This window comes from Palaemon carinicauda, chromosome 3 (genome assembly GCF_036898095.1).
Source record: "Palaemon carinicauda isolate YSFRI2023 chromosome 3, ASM3689809v2, whole genome shotgun sequence".
Taxonomy (NCBI): domain Eukaryota; kingdom Metazoa; phylum Arthropoda; class Malacostraca; order Decapoda; family Palaemonidae; genus Palaemon; species Palaemon carinicauda.
Genome location: NC_090727.1, coordinates 192,335,216 through 192,352,677, shown reverse-complemented (window position 1 = coordinate 192,352,677; position 17,462 = coordinate 192,335,216). Strand labels below are relative to the sequence as shown.

Here is a 17,462-nt window from a genome sequence, read left to right as displayed (position 1 = left end):
GATTTCACCAAGCTGGAAATGCAGCTGATGAAATTTATATGCTGTATATAAAAGAAGCAGGGGAATGAAGAGAAGACGATGAATCGACAAACTAAGGAAGTTTGCTTTTTTTGACTGGCACAGGGAAGCCCTAACACCCTATCAGCTCACTGAGTAACCACTTTGTTTTCAGCCAACATAGAGTAGAGATGTACGCTTGGTGCTTTCTACCAACTTTTTTTTTTCTCTGTAGATTATTGGTTTCAGATTTGTATGTGTGATGGAAGAGGAAAGGTTTTACAGTACCTGATGGCTAGTATATCTGTAATGTGCTGATATCCACTTTCTTGATCCTATTAGATGGCATTTCTATTTGCTGTTTATTTTCTCTGTTATGTGGCCATTCAACGTCGATGATGACAGTGTAATCTTAAGCAGACTGACAATTCTTAGACATTAATGTACAGCATCGGAGGAAGAACGTTCTACTTATGCTGTGATATCTGGTTACCTCCAAAAATCCTCAATAGCAGTGTACTAGGTAAAGTAGGCAATCTTCTGTAATCGGAGTAGAACAAAGCACCTTTCAGTCTATTAGGGAAAGGCTATCATACACCCTTGAACCAGGCCTCTGGGCTGTTGTCTCTGAAGAGAGCCATTTATTAACCTTTGAAGCAGGCATCTGATAAGGATTTAATGCGGAAGATGGTCTTGCTTGCTTGCTCTAGCTTCAGCAAAATAAGTAGGTGAGCTGCACGGATTATCACGTCTATTTAGGCATTTTGAGGTGGGGAGAGAGAGGTCTCTCTTTTCTGATCTCCACATTAAAACTCGAATCCCAACCTTACACGATCCTAAGTTTGAAACTTTCTCCATATCTTTGCTTAGGGAAGCAACTGATAATCTTGATGATTTAGTTTTTTGCCCCGACTAACTGAAATGGACTTGACCCTTCAGACTACAGCTACAGAATCTCATTATCAGCTCTGGCTGGCTCAAGAAGATCTTTAGACAAAATCATCTGGTTTTAAGAAACAATAAATAGATATCAAACCCAGACAGCAGAGGAGCTGAAGGAACCTGCAGACATGCACGCTCACGAAGTCAGAAGTTAGTGCAACATATTTATTTAGGAAGAACCTTTCAGTGGGCCAAGTTTTGAAGACAGGTTTTGGGGAATGCCAGACAACAACACAGCCCATTATCTACAGGAATGTACTCACAAGTCATTTGTCATGTTTTCTCTAGGACCTGTGATACCTGCTCAGTGGTCCAGGTAGTGTACCTAGCTCCCTCACAGGACAGGGAACATCTTGTCTAAGTTAGCATTTGTGCTATCACTGTATGTCTGGACCTTTTTGCTTTTTTCCCTTCTTTTGGATGCAGTTGTCTAAACACCATGTCCCTGGAATGGATTTTGATGCAGGCAAGCTACCAAATAAGTGTTGTATTTAGTTTAAGATGGAAGTATTTCCCTCGTCCTCCTAATGAAGGGGAGGATGGAGAGCACAGTATTATAAACTTTGCTTCAACATTATGTTTCGGACATATCGTAGGGATAAGTCTCCTCCATGATATTCTGTGTAGATAACAGAAGTCTAGCCTATCACTAGAAAAGTTCAGGTTATAGGGAGAGGATTGGCATCTACACTTGCTACTCCTAAGTTCTGAGTGCTCTGACATCCTGTGATTTTGAAATAATTAGTTTAGTTATGGCAGCTTCCTCCCACCTTTCTCAGTGAGCTGGCAATGGGAAGTGGGTGTTTCCCCCAATACATGCCAGTTACTACCTGCACCTCATTATGAATTTTAACGGCAGTGTTTCCAACTTCTCTGAAATCATACTTCTATTTAAAGGACTGAGGTTTGTATGAAAAGAAAAAAAAAATACAAATTTTTAAAAATTCAAATTTTTAACTTTCCAATTTAATTTCTGTTTAGGTATTAAAAGTATTTTGTGGTACTATAGTTTACTTACTGTTTATTTTTTCATTCAGGATGGTTTGGTTAATATTGGAGTGGTTGTGTGTTTCCAAGACAAGGAACTGTGTTCAAAATTTAAAATGGAGTCTGGCTTGAAGTTCTTTGATGTTGATAAAATAGAATCTGGAAGTGGAAAGCTGATATCCAGTCTCAATGCTCAAGAAATTGCACGAGAAGTACTTGCTCTTCTCCCTGAGATGACGCTTCTGGATGATGCATCATACAAAGTACGTTTTTTCTTTTGGATTATATTTGTAATAATAAAGCTTAACTCATGGTATTTTTCCAGGTTTATGGTATACTTGAAGTTCCCCTTCATTCATTCTTGCGGTTTGTATGATTTTGTCTTGGATTTTTTTTATCTATTCACTTACAGACAGACTGATCTATCATGTTTAATATTGATGCACTTCTAATTTTGTGTAAAGTAATATATCAATAATATTTACTCTGAAGTATCAAATAAACGGACCGGTACGTTAATTAATTTTTCAAATTTCTTCCTGCCGGTACGCTCCATTTCCACCCAGAACGCTTATTAATTTTTCACAAATCTTCTAACCAGTATGTTTATTCAATACTACCTATCGTACCGGTGGGAAATTATACAAGTACAATTTTTTTTTTAGTTTCTTAGCTGAAGTAGTAATCGAGATCTCAACTCATAGCGTACATGTAGGTCAAGCGGAAGTCGCTCTCTGAATACTACGATACATGCGTTGTCTGATTTCAGTTTCTATAATTAGACGTGCTTTCCCTTTGTGTCTGTTTTCAAACGTCAATTATTTCATACCGATTTATGATTTAAACGATGTTAAATCACACTTCTATGTTAAATAAACCCTTAGGAGTTTACAGGTATGCAAAGCGAACCTTATATCCGAGAATAAATTTACTTTGAATAACGTATCCTAACAGCGTAAGGCTATCGGAGGCGGCTTAGGTGCGATAGATCTGAGTCTTCAGATCCTGACGATTATGAAATTTAACTCGTATCCGTGGATGCTGTTCACACGAATGTATATTTTCATCATTAGGAGGTGACAAAAATTACAATTTGATACATTATTCAGGATGGATGGCATATATATATATATATATATATATATATATATACAGTATATATATATATATTAAAAAATAAATTACCGGATTTCCCGTGTCATAAGACGCACATTTTTCACGAAAAGTGCCCTCCAAAATCTTAACACTTAAGAAAAAGTTGTATAAGCGCGTTTGACACCCTTCAAACACCCAACTATTGACATACAAGCACTCAAACTCATGAGAGATAGAATATAATCCTACAATTATCATTAATATGTAATAAATTTATTTATTTTTATATTGCACATCCTTCAATGAAGTACAGTAGCAATTTTTTTTTTCTTTTAGTAATCAGCTGATGACTTGCTAACCCTCTTCTACAAGAAAACATGCCAACTAATAGTCTCATAGCAGACGACGCTATGACAGAGTTGTTTATGATGTATATATCTATATTCTCATATTTTGTTGACATTTTGTAATAAAGCAATATATTGATAATGTGTTTGTTGCCTGAGTTACGAAATAATACACAGACAGTTGGAAAAAATTGTTTGTTGAGCGCAGTATTACCAAGTTAGCAGAAAAGTAACTAGACCTTGAAACACATAAACAGTAACAAAATTATTCCACCTTAAAAAATGTCTAGATTTCTTCAATCAATAATTACATTTTGTGTGAAAATTTATAGGCTGTACGAGGAATTTTGGAATTAGTACTAGAATTTTAAATCTTTAACAAAATTTTATGCACCTTTGGCAACACTGCTTTGATGTAAACAACACTTGAAACACCAAACACTCTGACTAAACGTGTAGTTGTGGTGGAAACTATGACAACTTTAGAGGTTTCTTATATGAATATGTAATAAAATTGGTATAATCGGCCTATAGCTAATTAATATTAACTTAAACATTTCATAATTCACCCAAAATAAGAAAAGTTACGGTGCAAGACAGTAATCATGCTAGAGTCTCTTACTAGGGATTTGTATTAAGAAGTTTTTAAAATCCTAATTTTTTTTTCTAGAACTGCCTTGCTAATTTAAGGGTGCGTCTTACCACTCGTAGCGTCTTATGACCCGGGATATACGGTAGATATCCTGTTTTCAAGATAAATAAATTATAATAGAGTGAATTTTACCTGGTGAAAGTTTTTTACAGTAATAAATAGCTTTTTTCTTTTTCTTTAATTTTATTTATTTTTTTGGGGGGGGGTGGGTGGGGGGTGGGGACGGTTTCAGGATTTTGGGATATTGGGCTCGCCTAGCCTAGGACACTGCTGAGTTGAATTTGTCGTTGGCGAGTACAATCGTAGGGCCACTCACTATTCATGGCGAGCGCAATAATAAAATATAAAAAAATAAATAAAACTAATAATAATAATAAAATAAATAAATCATATCTGCGCCCTGAATTTAACGTCGTAAATTTTTGGGCAGCAAGTAAAACTATCGTAGAATTAGAAAAATGAAGCGAAAGAATATGCAATACTAATGTAGACTCACCCTTCAAGAAATCGTTATTTTCCAGTCAGTACTTTTATTCCATCCAGTACTTATATTAAATTTTCAATATTAATCTTACCCGGTGATCATGTAGCTGCAACTCTGTTGCCCGACAGAAAAAACCTACGGGCGGGATACACCAGCGATCGCTATACAGGTGGGGGTGTACAACAACAGCGCCATCTGTCGAGTAGGTACTCAGGTACTTCTTGTCAACAAGAACCAATTTTCTCTGTCGTGCCACCGGCAAGACCTACTTGATACGCTGTTGTTTCTGGAGTTGATTTTCACGCTTTTTGGTGATGTATTCTCTCTAGTTATTAGCTTTCGCTGTACAGGAGTTATCATCAATACCTTATCAAGCTTTATTGATTAGATTTTGGATTATTTGTTGTCGACTTGGATAGATTTTGGATTTCCCCCTTTGACTAATTCAAGATGTCTGACCCTACTCAAGTCCCCAAGTACAGGCAGTGTAGCGCTAGGGACTGTTCTAGGCATCTTCCGAAGGCCTCTATCGATCCTCACACCGTTTGTTCCAATTGTAGGGGTAAAGCCTGTCAATTGGAAGATCGATGTGAGGAATGCGCTGGGCTTTTGGAATTCGATTTTCAAGAATTCCTTAAGAATGCACGTAGGCTAGAGAAGGATAGGATCAGGAGGAGTTCTTCTCGCTCTTTTGATTTTTCCTCTCCCCATGCCCCTCAACCTATTCCTTCCCCTGTAGTGGTTACACCCGACCCTTCTACTAGCTCGCAGCAACCCTCGATGGCGGACATGTTGCGTGCCATTCAGGCTCTTGGTGACCGAGTTGAGTCATTAGCGAATGACCGCAATCAGCTCTTAGCCGACGTCAAAGAGTTGAAGGAGAAAAGTGCAGTGGGAAGTGTAGTGAGTGCAAGTGCTGTGAAAAGTGTCAGTGTTACGCATGAGGGTGCATCTGTTCGTGCCAGTCGTCCTCCCAGTCCGAGACCTCTTGCAAGCTCCCAAGCCCAGGGGAGAAGCAATGTCGAAGGACCAAAGGGTTCGACAGGCCTTGATCAGCGTACAGATGTACCCTCAGTGGTTGCGGACGTATCTTGCAGAGATCGTCCCACCCACAACCAGACGAGTGAGCCCATTCATTCCTCGTCTGCGGAAGTAGTTTCTCGTCAGAAACGCTGGACCAAGGTCTCACGACCTCTCAAGCGCAAGGTCCCTTCCGAGCGAGTCCAACGGCCCAGGTGTAGCCACTGGGTCAGTTCGGACTCGCCGCAGTCTTCCGAAGACTGCACACCTCCCAAGAGAGGTAGAGTAGTTCCGCAGCAGGCAATTACTCCGTCTGTTGCTGCACCATCCGCTGTAGACCCTAAGTGGTCTTTGCTGCAGTCTATGCAGACTCAGCTAGCTTCCTTCATGCAGGAGTATCGTGCTGAGAAGGTTGAAGCTGCTCCCGTTAACCCACAACCTGCCACGGTTGTGAGCTCAGCTGACACTGCGGCTGCCTGCTCCCACACTCCGGCTGTGAGAGCTCCACCGATGCGCAGTCGACCCTGCCAGACGCATGTTGACGTTAGCCGACATGCGGCACCCTCCGTTGACATGCGTGAGCTACCGCATCAGCAGTGGGAAGGTGCTGTCAAGCTGCCGTGTTTTGACGCAATGCGGCAGTCTCTGCAACCCACGGCAGTCCCCACCACGCACCTCCACTCCGCTTTTGTTGTTCCCAGCTCTCAGACTGACCAGCAGCGGCATGATGTTGGATCCAGTGCAGCTACGCATGCACCCGTGCTGCCGGATTCAGCCGTTCAGCTTTCTTCTACTCCTTTGCCGCTTCCTCCTCAGCATTCGGATGAAGGAATCTCTGATGACGACGAAGCTGCTCATTTGGACGATCAACACTCCGATATAGACGAACCCAAGACTACGCCTCCCTCCTTAGACTTTAGGAAAGTCCTTGCTCTGTTTAGGGAGTTGTATCCGGACCAGTTTGTGTCTGCAGCCCCACGCTCACCTCCCTCTGAGTTCGTTTTAGGCATGCAGTCAGCAGCTCCTGCCTTTACGAAGCTCGTACTCGCGCGCTCATCCAAGAGAGCTTTAAGGGTACTGGGAGAGTGGTTGCAGGCCAAGAAGCAACTTGGGAAGACGTCCTTCATCTTTCCCCCCACCAAGCTTGCTTCCAAATCTAGCGTCTGGTATGTCACGGGAGAAGATCTCGGCTTGGGAGTTCCTGCCTCTGCCCAGGGCGACTTCTCAAGTCTGGTAGACTCTCCCCGCAGACTGGCTATGAGACGCTCCAAGATTTGCTGGACCTTTTCGGACATGGACCATCTTTTGAAGGGAGTTTTTCGTGCTTTTGAGATCTTCAACTTCCTGGACTGGTGTTTGGGAGCGTTAAGCAGAAAGACCTCCCCTTCGGATAAGGACTCTGCCATGCTCATCATGTCATGCATGGACAAAGCCATTCGGGATGGGTCTGGCGAGCTTGCGGCTTCTTTCGTGTCTGGAGTTCTTAAGAATCGAGATCACCTTTGCTCCTTCTTGTCGGCGGGGATCACACCATGTCAGAAGTCAGAGTTGATGTTTGCTCCGCTTTCCAAGTGTCTCTTTCCTGAAGAGCTGATCAAGGGGATTGCCGCCTCGTTGATCCAGAAAGATACCCATGACCTGGTGGCGTCATCCGCACGTAAAGTCACAGCTTTACCTTCCGTGCCTAGACCTAGGATGGACACACCAGCGTCTAGGTTCATTCCGCCCTTTCGTGGCAGAACCTCCAGCAGAGGAGGTACCCGTGCCGATAGTCAACGTGGCAAAAAGAAGAAGGGTTCCAAGTCCTCTAAAGGCAGAGTCTGACTGCCATCTTCTCCAGACAGCAGTGGGAGCCAGGCTCAAGAACTACTGGCAGGCCTGGGAGAACAGGGGTGCAGACGCACAGTCTGTGAAGTTGCTCAGAGAGGGGTACAGGATTCCATTCTTGCGCAAGCCCCCTCTAGCAACTACTCCCATCGACCTCTCTCCCAGGTACAGAGAGGAGGACAAGAGGCTAGCTTTACAGCAAGAGGTGTCTCTCTTGCTACAAAAGGGAGCGGTAGTCATAGTCCGGGACCATCAATCCCCGGGCTTCTACAACCGTCTCTTCTTAGTAGCGAAGAAGACAGGAGGGTGGAGACCGGTGCTGGACGTCAGTGCTCTAAATGTCTTTGTCACCAAGCAGACGTTCACCATGGAGACGACGAAGTCGGTGCTAGCATCGGTCAGGAAGGAAGACTGGATGGTCTCGTTAGACCTAAAGGACGCGTACTTTCACGTCCCCGTCCACCCAGCCTCCCAACCTTTCCTAAGGTTCGTCTTTGGGAAGGTGGTTTACCAGTTCCAAGCCCTGTGCTTTGGCCTAAGCACGGCACCTCTAGTGTTTACCAAACTGATGAGGAATATTGCCAAATTCCTGCATTTGGCAGACATCAGAGCCTCCCTCTATTTGGACGACTGGCTTTTAAGAGCTCCATCAAGTCGTCGCTGTCTGGAGAATCTCAAATGGACTATGGATCTGACCAAGGAATTGGGTCTCCTGGTCAATATAGAAAAGTCCCAACTCGTCCCATCCCAAACTATAGTCTATCTAGGTATGGAGATTCAGAGTCGAGCTTTTCGGGCTTTTCCGTCGGCCCCCAGAATCAGTCAAGCCCAAGAATGCATCCAGAGCATGCTGAAAAGGAACCGATGTTCAGTCAGACAGTGGATGAGTCTAATAGGGACGCTTTCATCGCTGGACCAGTTCATCGCGTTAGGGAGACTCTACCTCCGACCCCTTCAGTATCACCTAGCTGCTCACTGGAGAAAGGACATGACGCTAGAAGCGGTCTCAGTTCCTATATCCGAAGAGATGAAGTCTGCACTGACTTGGTGGAAGAACAGCATTCTTCTCAAGGAAGGGCTACCACTGGCTGTTCAGACCCCCGACCACCTTCTCTTCTCGGACGCATCGGACACGGGCTGGGGTGCGACACTGGACGGTCGGGAATGCTCGGGCACGTGGAATCCGGATCAAAGAGCACTACACATCAACTGCAAGGAGCTACTGGCAGTTCATCTGGCCTTGAGAAGCTTCAAGTCCCTCCTTCTAGGCAAGGTGGTGGAGGTGAACTCCGACAACACTACAGCCTTGGCGTACATCTCCAAGCAAGGAGGGACCCATTCGAGGAAGTTGTTCGAGATCGCAAGGGACCTCCTCACCTGGTCAAGAGATCGAAAGATATCGCTTGTAACGAGGTTCATTCAAGGCGACATGAACGTCATGGCAGACCGCCTCAGCCGGAAGGGTCAGATCATCCCTACAGAATGGACCCTTCACAAGAATGTTTGCAACAGACTATGGGCCCTGTGGGGTCAGCCCACCCTAGATCTGTTCGCTACCTCGATGACCAAGAGGCTCCCAAATTATTGCTCACCGATTCCGGACCCAGCAGCAGTTCACGTAGATGCCTTTCTTCTGGATTGGTCCCATCTAGACCTTTATGCGTTCCCCCCGTTCAAGATTGTCAACAAGGTACTGCAGAAGTTCGCCTCTCACGAAGGGACAAGGTTGACGTTGGTTGCTCCCCTCTGGCCCGCGAGAGAATGGTTCACCGAGGTACTGCAATGGCTAGTAGACGTTCCCAGGACTCTTCCTCTAAGAGTGGACCTTCTGCGTCAGCCGCACGTAAAGAAGGTACACCCAAGCCTCCACGCTCTTCGTCTGACTGCCTTCAGACTATCGAAAGACTCTCAAGAGCTAGAGGCTTTTCGAAGGAGGCAGCCAGAGCGATTGCCAGAGCAAGGAGGACATCCACTCTCAAGGTCTACCAGTCAAAATGGGAAGTCTTCCGAAGCTGGTGCAAGGCGAATTCAGTATCCTCAACCAGTACCTCTGTAACGCAGATAGCTGACTTCCTTTTACACCTAAGGAATGTAAGATCCCTATCAGCTCCTACGATCAAAGGTTACAGAAGCATGCTGGCAGCAGTCTTCCGCCACAGAGGCTTAGATCTTTCCACCAACAAAGATCTACAGGACCTCCTTAAGTCTTTTGAGACCTCAAAGGAGCGTCGGTTAGCCACACCAGGTTGGAACTTAGACGTGGTTTTAAGGTTCCTGATGTCAGCAAGGTTCGAACCGCTTCAATCAGCCTCTTTTAAAGATCTCACTTTGAAGACTCTTTTCCTCGTTTGCTTAGCAACAGCTAAAAGAGTCAGTGAGATACACGCCTTCAGCAGGAACATAGGATTTACATCTGAAACGGCTACATGTTCCTTACAGCTTGGTTTTTTGGCTAAAAACGAGCTCCCTTCTCGTCCTTGGCCCAAATCGTTCGAGATTCCAAGTCTGTCCAGCTTGGTTGGAAACGAACAAGAGAGAGTACTTTGCCCAGTAAGAGCTCTTAAGTACTATTTAAGACGTACAAAGCCATTACGAGGACCATCAGAAGCTTTATGGTGTTCTATTAAGAAACCTGCTTTACCGATGTCGAAGAACGCAGTCTCTTATTACATCAGACTTTTGATTAGAAAAGCCCATTCTCATCTGAATGAGGAAGACCATGCTTTGCTGAAGGTAAGGACACATGAAGTTAGAGCTGTCGCTACTTCAGTGGCCTTCAAACAGAACAGATCTCTGCAGAGTGTAATGGATGCAACCTATTGGAGAAGCAAGTCAGTGTTCGCATCATTTTACCTTAAAGATGTCCAGTCTCTTTACGAGAACTGCTACACCCTGGGACCATTCGTAGCAGCGAGTGCAGTAGTAGGTGAGGGCTCACCCACTACATTCCCATAATCCCATAACCTTTTTTAATCTTTCTCTTGAAATGCTTTTTATTGTTGTTTTTGGGTTGTACGGAAGGCTAAGAAGCCTTTCGCATCCTGGTTGATTTGGCGGGTGGTCAAATTCTTTCTTGAGAAGCGCCGAGATTAGAGGTTGTGATGAGGTCCTTTAGTATGGGTTGCAGCCCTTCATACTTCAGCACCTAGGAGTCGCTCAGCATCCTAAGAGGATCGCTAGGCTCAGTAAGGAAGACGTACTTAAAAGGCAGAGTAATTGTTCAAGTCGACTTCCTTACCAGGTACTTATTTATTTTATGTTTGTTATTTTGAATAACTGCTAAAATGAAATACGGGATACTTAGCTTCTATTGTTAACATGTATGCTGGTCTCCACCCACCCCCCTGGGTGTGAATCAGCTACATGATCACCGGGTAAGATTAATATTGAAAAATGTTATTTTCCATAGTAAAATAAATTTTTGAATATACTTACCCGGTGATCATGAATTAAAGGACCCTCCCTTCCTCCCCATAGAGACCCAGTGGACCGAGGAGAAAATTGGTTCTTGTTGACAAGAAGTACCTGAGTACCTACTCGACAGATGGCGCTGTTGTTGTACACCCCCACCTGTATAGCGATCGCTGGCGTATCCCGCCCGTAGGTTTTTTCTGTCGGGCAACAGAGTTGCATCTACATGATCACCGGGTAAGTATATTCAAAAATTTATTTTACTAAGGAAAATAACATTTTTGAGTTTTTTTTTTCCGGGCTGTACTTTTATTCCATCCAGTACTTTTATTAAATTTTGAGATTTTTTCCACCCTGTACTTTTATTCCATCATTACTTTTATTAAATATTGAGATTTTTTCCACCCAGTACTTTTATTCCATCAGTATTTTTATTCGATACTTCAGAGTATGTAAATTAATAAATGTAAGAATTAAATAAACTATATATTCAATGTTGATTTCATAATAATGAAAAATAGGTATTGGTGTTTGAATATACTGTACTTAAACTAAAAAGCGTGCACAAGTGAAGAGTACTGAACTTGATTGTGAAATAATGGACAGCCTCTCTCACATCCTGGAGTCACTGTAACTCTTTTCCTCCAAACATTATTCAAGGGGCATAATTCAGCCTCATTAAAACAATGCATTTTGGGGTTACTTCAAACTCTTATTACTTTTTTGAAAGAGAATTTTATGTTCTAAAAGCTGTACGTTGGGAATTTTCTTAGTATCTTTTTTTTTTTTTATATATTTTATAAATGTATAAAACTCACTTTCAAAGGTGACCTTTTCATGTGGAAGTTTTTTTTTTAACTAAATGTACAGATTGTAGGCTATGAAATTCAATATCTTTTCATATGAAATGATAAAAATTGATCCATATACAAAAATGTTGTAGCAATTTTTCTCCAAACATTTCATGTCTTGAGATTTAAAATTTCTTTTTTGTTGAGGTTGGTTGAATATACTTAGTATTCTTGGGTATGGGTTTTTAGCAGTAACTTTCTTCACCACTTGGGATCATAAGGATGGAATCATAATATTTGAGAATACTTTACAAGGTGGTAGTGAGTCCTTCTCTCAAATCCAGAAATATATACACTACATGTACTAGATGCTCACTCGTCAATAAGTCATTGCAAGCATAATATTTTCTTGTCTGCATACTTTCTTGGCAAATTTTACATTAGGCATATTTAGTTATTAGCTCTGACACTTGATGGATCTTTCAACATCACCCTAACATGAAAATTGTATATATATGAACGAGATGACAAGGAAATAATGGCTTTATTTATTCATTTATTTATTTATTTTTTTATGGATATTGGTTGAATATACTTTGGTATGCCTAAGTATGTGCTTATAGCAGTAATTTTGCTGAAGTCTGGTGATCTTAAGAATGTGATCATCTTCTGTTCCTACACGAATACATTTGCTCTTTATTTATGATAGAGACAGAGTACAGCGACGCCAGGAATACAGTAGGTAAAACTTTTAACGAGGTGTAAATAACCAGCTGTTAGGGAGGCAACTGCACCCACAGCTCACTACAACCTCAATTGGATTTCAGCTGTCAGTGTGAACTTGTTTCTTTCTGCTGGAAACTTGGCCTTATTTTTATCTGCTTATAATTATCTAATAATTGTCTTTTTCCTCCAGCTTGCGTGTCTGCGTATGTGATTTTTCATCATGTGGACATGTCTGGGAGTGCCATCCAAGATCTGCGGTACTTACAGGAGCAATATTGAGGTAGATTCTCATAGGTTATGAAGTGCTTGCCAAGTTCATGTATGGTCAGAGGAGGCGTCTTGCCATGTGATGACTGTAGGGAGTGACCGCCCTTCTAGTGGGTTTTGTTTGGTAGGAGGAAGAAAACAAAGGCCAAAGGGGACTCTTTGCCTTTTGAGTTTTCCTTGAAGTCTAAGAAATCTTGGCCTTCTTTATCTTCCCCAGGAACAGTCCCTTCCGACTCTTCCTTGGCATCCTCCGATTGGCGATCAGGTAAGAGTGGTGGCCAGTTAACATCTGGTAAGTCGCACGGTCAGAGAGTGTGCCGTTCCCCCAAGTGGTTTAGCAGCTCCTCCCTCCTTGGCAGACTTGCCTTCATCTTTCAATTTTTAGAGGTCGGAAGCCTTTCATTTGTTGCGCTCCTCCTTGGGGATTCCTGGTTCTTCTTTGGATGACAAATGTCAGCATTGTTCCAACACTAAATGTAAACCTTGGCTGTTTATAAGTATTATACTTTCAGTGAAGCTGGAAGACAATTCATAAGACTTAGAGTGAGCTGCAACTACCCCACCGCTAGTTAGTGAGGGGTAGTGTAGGAGGGGTAGCCACTTCCCCACTCATACGCACACACCTTTGTTGTCTCGTCACTTTTTGCTCGGTGATACTAGACATTCCTCTCTTTCTCTGGCCAACTTTTTATTTTTACTGGCCTTTGACTTTTCTTTGATTTATTTGTGTTCTTATATACTGTATATAGTATATAAACATTCATGTAATGTTTTTATATAAAGTATATATACACATTCTTTTATCTTTATAGTATGAGTATTGTTGTGTTGGTGTCAGCGTAGTGCTGCGTTTCTTGAGGGCGGAGAAACCTCCTTCTCTTCCCCTTTGATGCTGGACAACCCGTAGGCTGGTGGCTTCCCCTGCTTCTCCGAGTGCAGGAGAGTTGTCCGCTTGTGGATTTTTCTCCGTTCAAAGATTGATGTCGCTGGGCCACCGCAAGTTTATTGGAGGGAAGACTGTTTGCGTCCTACTCAGAGCTTGACTACGGTTATGCTCCTCTTCGCTGATGACACCGGACTTCCTCATTCTATGTTGACTGGCAGAGGGAGTGCATACAATGAAGCAGGTCCCTCTGCCTGTTGGGAACTTATCTTCACCTAATTAATTTCTGAATAAATTGTTTTAATCTAACTTTTCTACGGCACTACTGTAATGAAGCCGCTCTCCTTCAATTGGTGATGGTAGCTGGCGGAGGAAGTGCTTAGTCTTTAGCATGTTCCTAGACTTCTCCGGGACACCTATCCCATCTGCGGCTAGGTTGTCCTCCCGAGTGTGTTTTTTATTCTTTTGGGTTTTTTATTCCTCAGCACTAGCGATGCTGTACTTCTTTGTTCGGCTATGTTAGCTGACATAGGAAGTGTGAAGTCAGGTGTTCCTGTTTCTTGAGGAGTTGCTGTTCCTGCCCAGTCTGTGCCAGTCTGCGCCAGTTTCTAACCATCGCTCTGACGACGGCCTTTCATCTTCGCGGGATCTTTCCTCTCCGGAGCAGTCGCTGATTAGAACTCCTCAGAGTTCTTTGGGTAATCACTTCGGGGAGGGGGCGGGGATCCAGAAGCAGGCTTCGCCTTTGTTTCTCAGGCAAAACTCTATGTCGGCCTTCAATTTGAATTAGAACTCGTTGAGAGAAAGCAGAGAGCGCTGCCCGGAGGTTCGCCTCCAGGTGTTGGAACTTCTCCTTCCAAGGGAGAGTCCCTCTATAGCCACTGTTCGGCAATCTACCTGCTTGCGGGGAGAATTGCCAACAGCGGCAGCAGTTGTCGGTCGCCTTTCCCTTCCGCGGGAGAGACTTCCTTCACCTGTTCGGTCTACCCTTCGAGGGACTCCTCCAGCAGGAATTGGATTCGTCCATTCCAGCCCTTCCTCGCCAGCTCGTGATCGCCGTTCGCAACTCATCTCCATTCGCCTGCTCGTGATCGTCACCTGCCGGGTGGTGATCGCCACTCGTCAGCTCATGGTCACCGTTCACTGTAGTGGTTTGCAGACTGTGGCCTGATGTAGCATGCAGACGGCCTAGTGTCAGAAGGCCGACCACACACTAACTTCTCACTACACAAAAATTACGGCAAAAAGTACAGTCGAGTGAACGGGGCACTTGGCACCACCCCTTGAATTTAAACTGGGCAAGTGGACCCTGCTAGAACTTCAGAACTTTCTAATATCCTATGTTGAGTATACTGGCCCTCTTCCACCAGTACTCTGCACAGAGTTATTCAGAACAATGAAATAGCTCTATCTCCCTTAAGTAACATTTCTCTCTTTTACTTGAGCATTAGGAGAAAATGAATTGAAAAGAATTAAAGGCTGATGGACAAGATACAGTATGGGAGGAAATGTATTAGAAAAATATGAAAAAACTATTTATTGCAAATAAGAACAATAAAGGTACGGTAACTCTAAATTAAAATCCTACAGTATTGGATTAAACCTGACCCTCACTAACCAGACTAAATAATGATTAAAAAAAAAAGAAAATACTGCCTACACATAGGGCACTCCCATACCCATACAACTACCCAATTTCCTCAGTACACACCAATAAATAGTGGGAATAATCACATGTCAAATTAAAACAGAGTGCACAATCAAAGGTTGCTCTGATGCTGACAGGATTCCGTCTTTCTAAATCCAAAACCATACTGGGTGTAGGGATTGCTGCCAGCTACCTGCTAAGAAAAACATATTTATTATTTGGAAAATTTTTAAGAGTGCTCAAGGCTCTTTAAACAAAAACAAGAAATTACTAACGTTTTTCACCCAAACCATTACAATATTATATTGCCAGGGTTGCATATGACAAATTTGAAAGTAATGTGTATTTCTCCTAATGATACAAACCTGTAACGATTTATGCAGATTGGCCTGCCATCACCTGTTCCCCAATAAGTCTTGCTTGCTATAAAAAGTGACAAGACAACACAGGTTTGTGCGTGAGCAGGATAGCTGGCTACCCCTCTTAACCCCCCTCCCCCTGCTAACTAGCGGGAGGGTAGTTACACTTTGCTAAAAGTCTTGTGGGTAGTCTTCCATCTTAGTCGAAAGTATAATCTCTACAAATAGCTACAGGTTTGTATTACGAAAAATACAATTGTTCCAACATGGAGTTCCAAGGAGAGCCAAGGACTGGTAGAGGTTAGTGGGCCACCTGGTATCTTTAAAAAAGCTAGTCCCTTGGGGGAGACTCAAGCTAAGAACGGTTCAATGGAACCTGAAAGAACTCTGGTCCCCGGGAGAGTCCCCGCACAAGATACAGTAGTCACCGTTTCCCCAGAAACGAAGGAGACCCTGAAGTGGTGATCCGACAGGGCGAACACCCCCAAAGGGATGCCATTTGCGACCTCCCCTCCAGAGATGTTGCACGAGATTTCCTCCTATGGGACCTCTTCCATTTTCTTCTCGCCTCACGGGGGTCGGAGTCTTCCGAAGAGGACGAGTCTGACGATGATGATGAGGAAGAGGAAGAGACGGAAGAAGTGCTCGCTGAGTCCTCCGACGATGATGTAGGGTCTTCGTGCTTCTCCGCCGGCGTGAACGGCTGCATAAAGTCAGGCGGGAGCGTTGACAACGGCGCCGGGGAGTCCGTAGCGCCTTCCTAGTCGGGAACCAGCCGTTGAACTCTTCCTCTTGGCGCATCGGTGACCTGAAGGGCGTCCTAGGCACCGTCCAAACTATGGAGTTGGGGTCTGACGAACCTGTAGGCTGCCTCTCCTTGTCTACTTCTCCCCCGGGCGCTGAAGTACCTGAAATACACTGCCACGAAGGATCCGATCCTGTCTTCCCCCACACAGGGTCTTCGGTCGAGACGGGTCCTGCAGGCACCAGAACCTCGTCTCCCGAGCACACTCCCGCCCCCTCAGCAGGCCCCCCACACGCCTGCGAATCAACAACAGCCCCCACATCAGTTACATCGGACTCATGGGGAGCGGCAATGGGCCGCTTCCCCGCAACGGACTTACCTCGTCCCCTACTCTGGGTAGGGGAAGGTGACCGGGAACCTCTCTCCAATGGAGCGGCAGGTGAAGCCAAGGGCGACGTGGTGCCCACATTCTTAGGAGACCTCTTCGGAGCCTTTTTCTTCTTAGTAGCGTACAAGGCCCACTGGATCTCCGGCCAGGACGCGCACTCCGGACACGTGGCGGACGGGGAACACACGCTACCCCTGCACGAGGCGCACAAGGAATCCGGGTCTACCTCCGGCTTCGACAGGAACGCACCACACGATTTACCGGCCTTAGGCCCGGGGCAACGACGTTGGGATTCCATAAGGAAGCACTTAAGCACCAAGCAACACAAGAACACTGGGATAGGAGGTGGATGAAAGGGTAAAAGGGAATGGGTAAACACGCGGTAACCATGCGGGGACACAAAGTGTCGGACGCGATGTGAGAGAGCGGCGAGATGTGAACTACGCCGCGACCAGAAGCTTACTGAAGACCGAGACCTAGCTCCATGCTCTTGCATGCTGACCCGGGTCGCCTCAGGGCGAGTATCCATCCGCCACAGAGGCACCCACTATAGAAAATGGAGATAGGGGAAACTACACAAAATTCTGGTCGGTTGGGAGGAGAATCCCAGATACTCCTAAGAAAGTAGTTTGAGATAAGTACTGTTAGGAAAAATACAAATTACTTGAAATTTGTGATATTACTTTCAAATTTGTGATTTTTGTGGTGGAGAAACATCATTCGTAGGCTATTTCTTTTTCGACTTCACTCCGCACCCTTGGACTTCTCTTCGCACGTTGCAGCTGAGGCTTCAGAGCTTCACCCGCTGGATGACTCGATTCATCTGATTGCTTCTGGTGCTGCTGCTCCTTCTGGTAGGTCTATCGTTTTGAAACCTGTAGGCTCTCTAGAGC

At 44.3% G+C, this 17,462-nt stretch overlaps 1 protein-coding gene across 2 annotated transcripts in view; it reads left to right on the top strand.

Annotated features, from left to right (window-relative positions):
• LOC137638825 (dnaJ homolog subfamily C member 10-like) overlaps positions 1 to 17,462 on the top strand; it is a 144,554-nt gene that overhangs the window by 45,224 nt on the left and 81,868 nt on the right. For both annotated transcript variants that reach the window (XM_068371213.1, XM_068371214.1), the window contains exon 7: positions 1,977 to 2,189. In XM_068371213.1, coding sequence (XP_068227314.1) covers positions 1,977 to 2,189 — 213 coding nt within the window. The remainder of the gene's footprint in view (positions 1 to 1,976; positions 2,190 to 17,462) is intronic.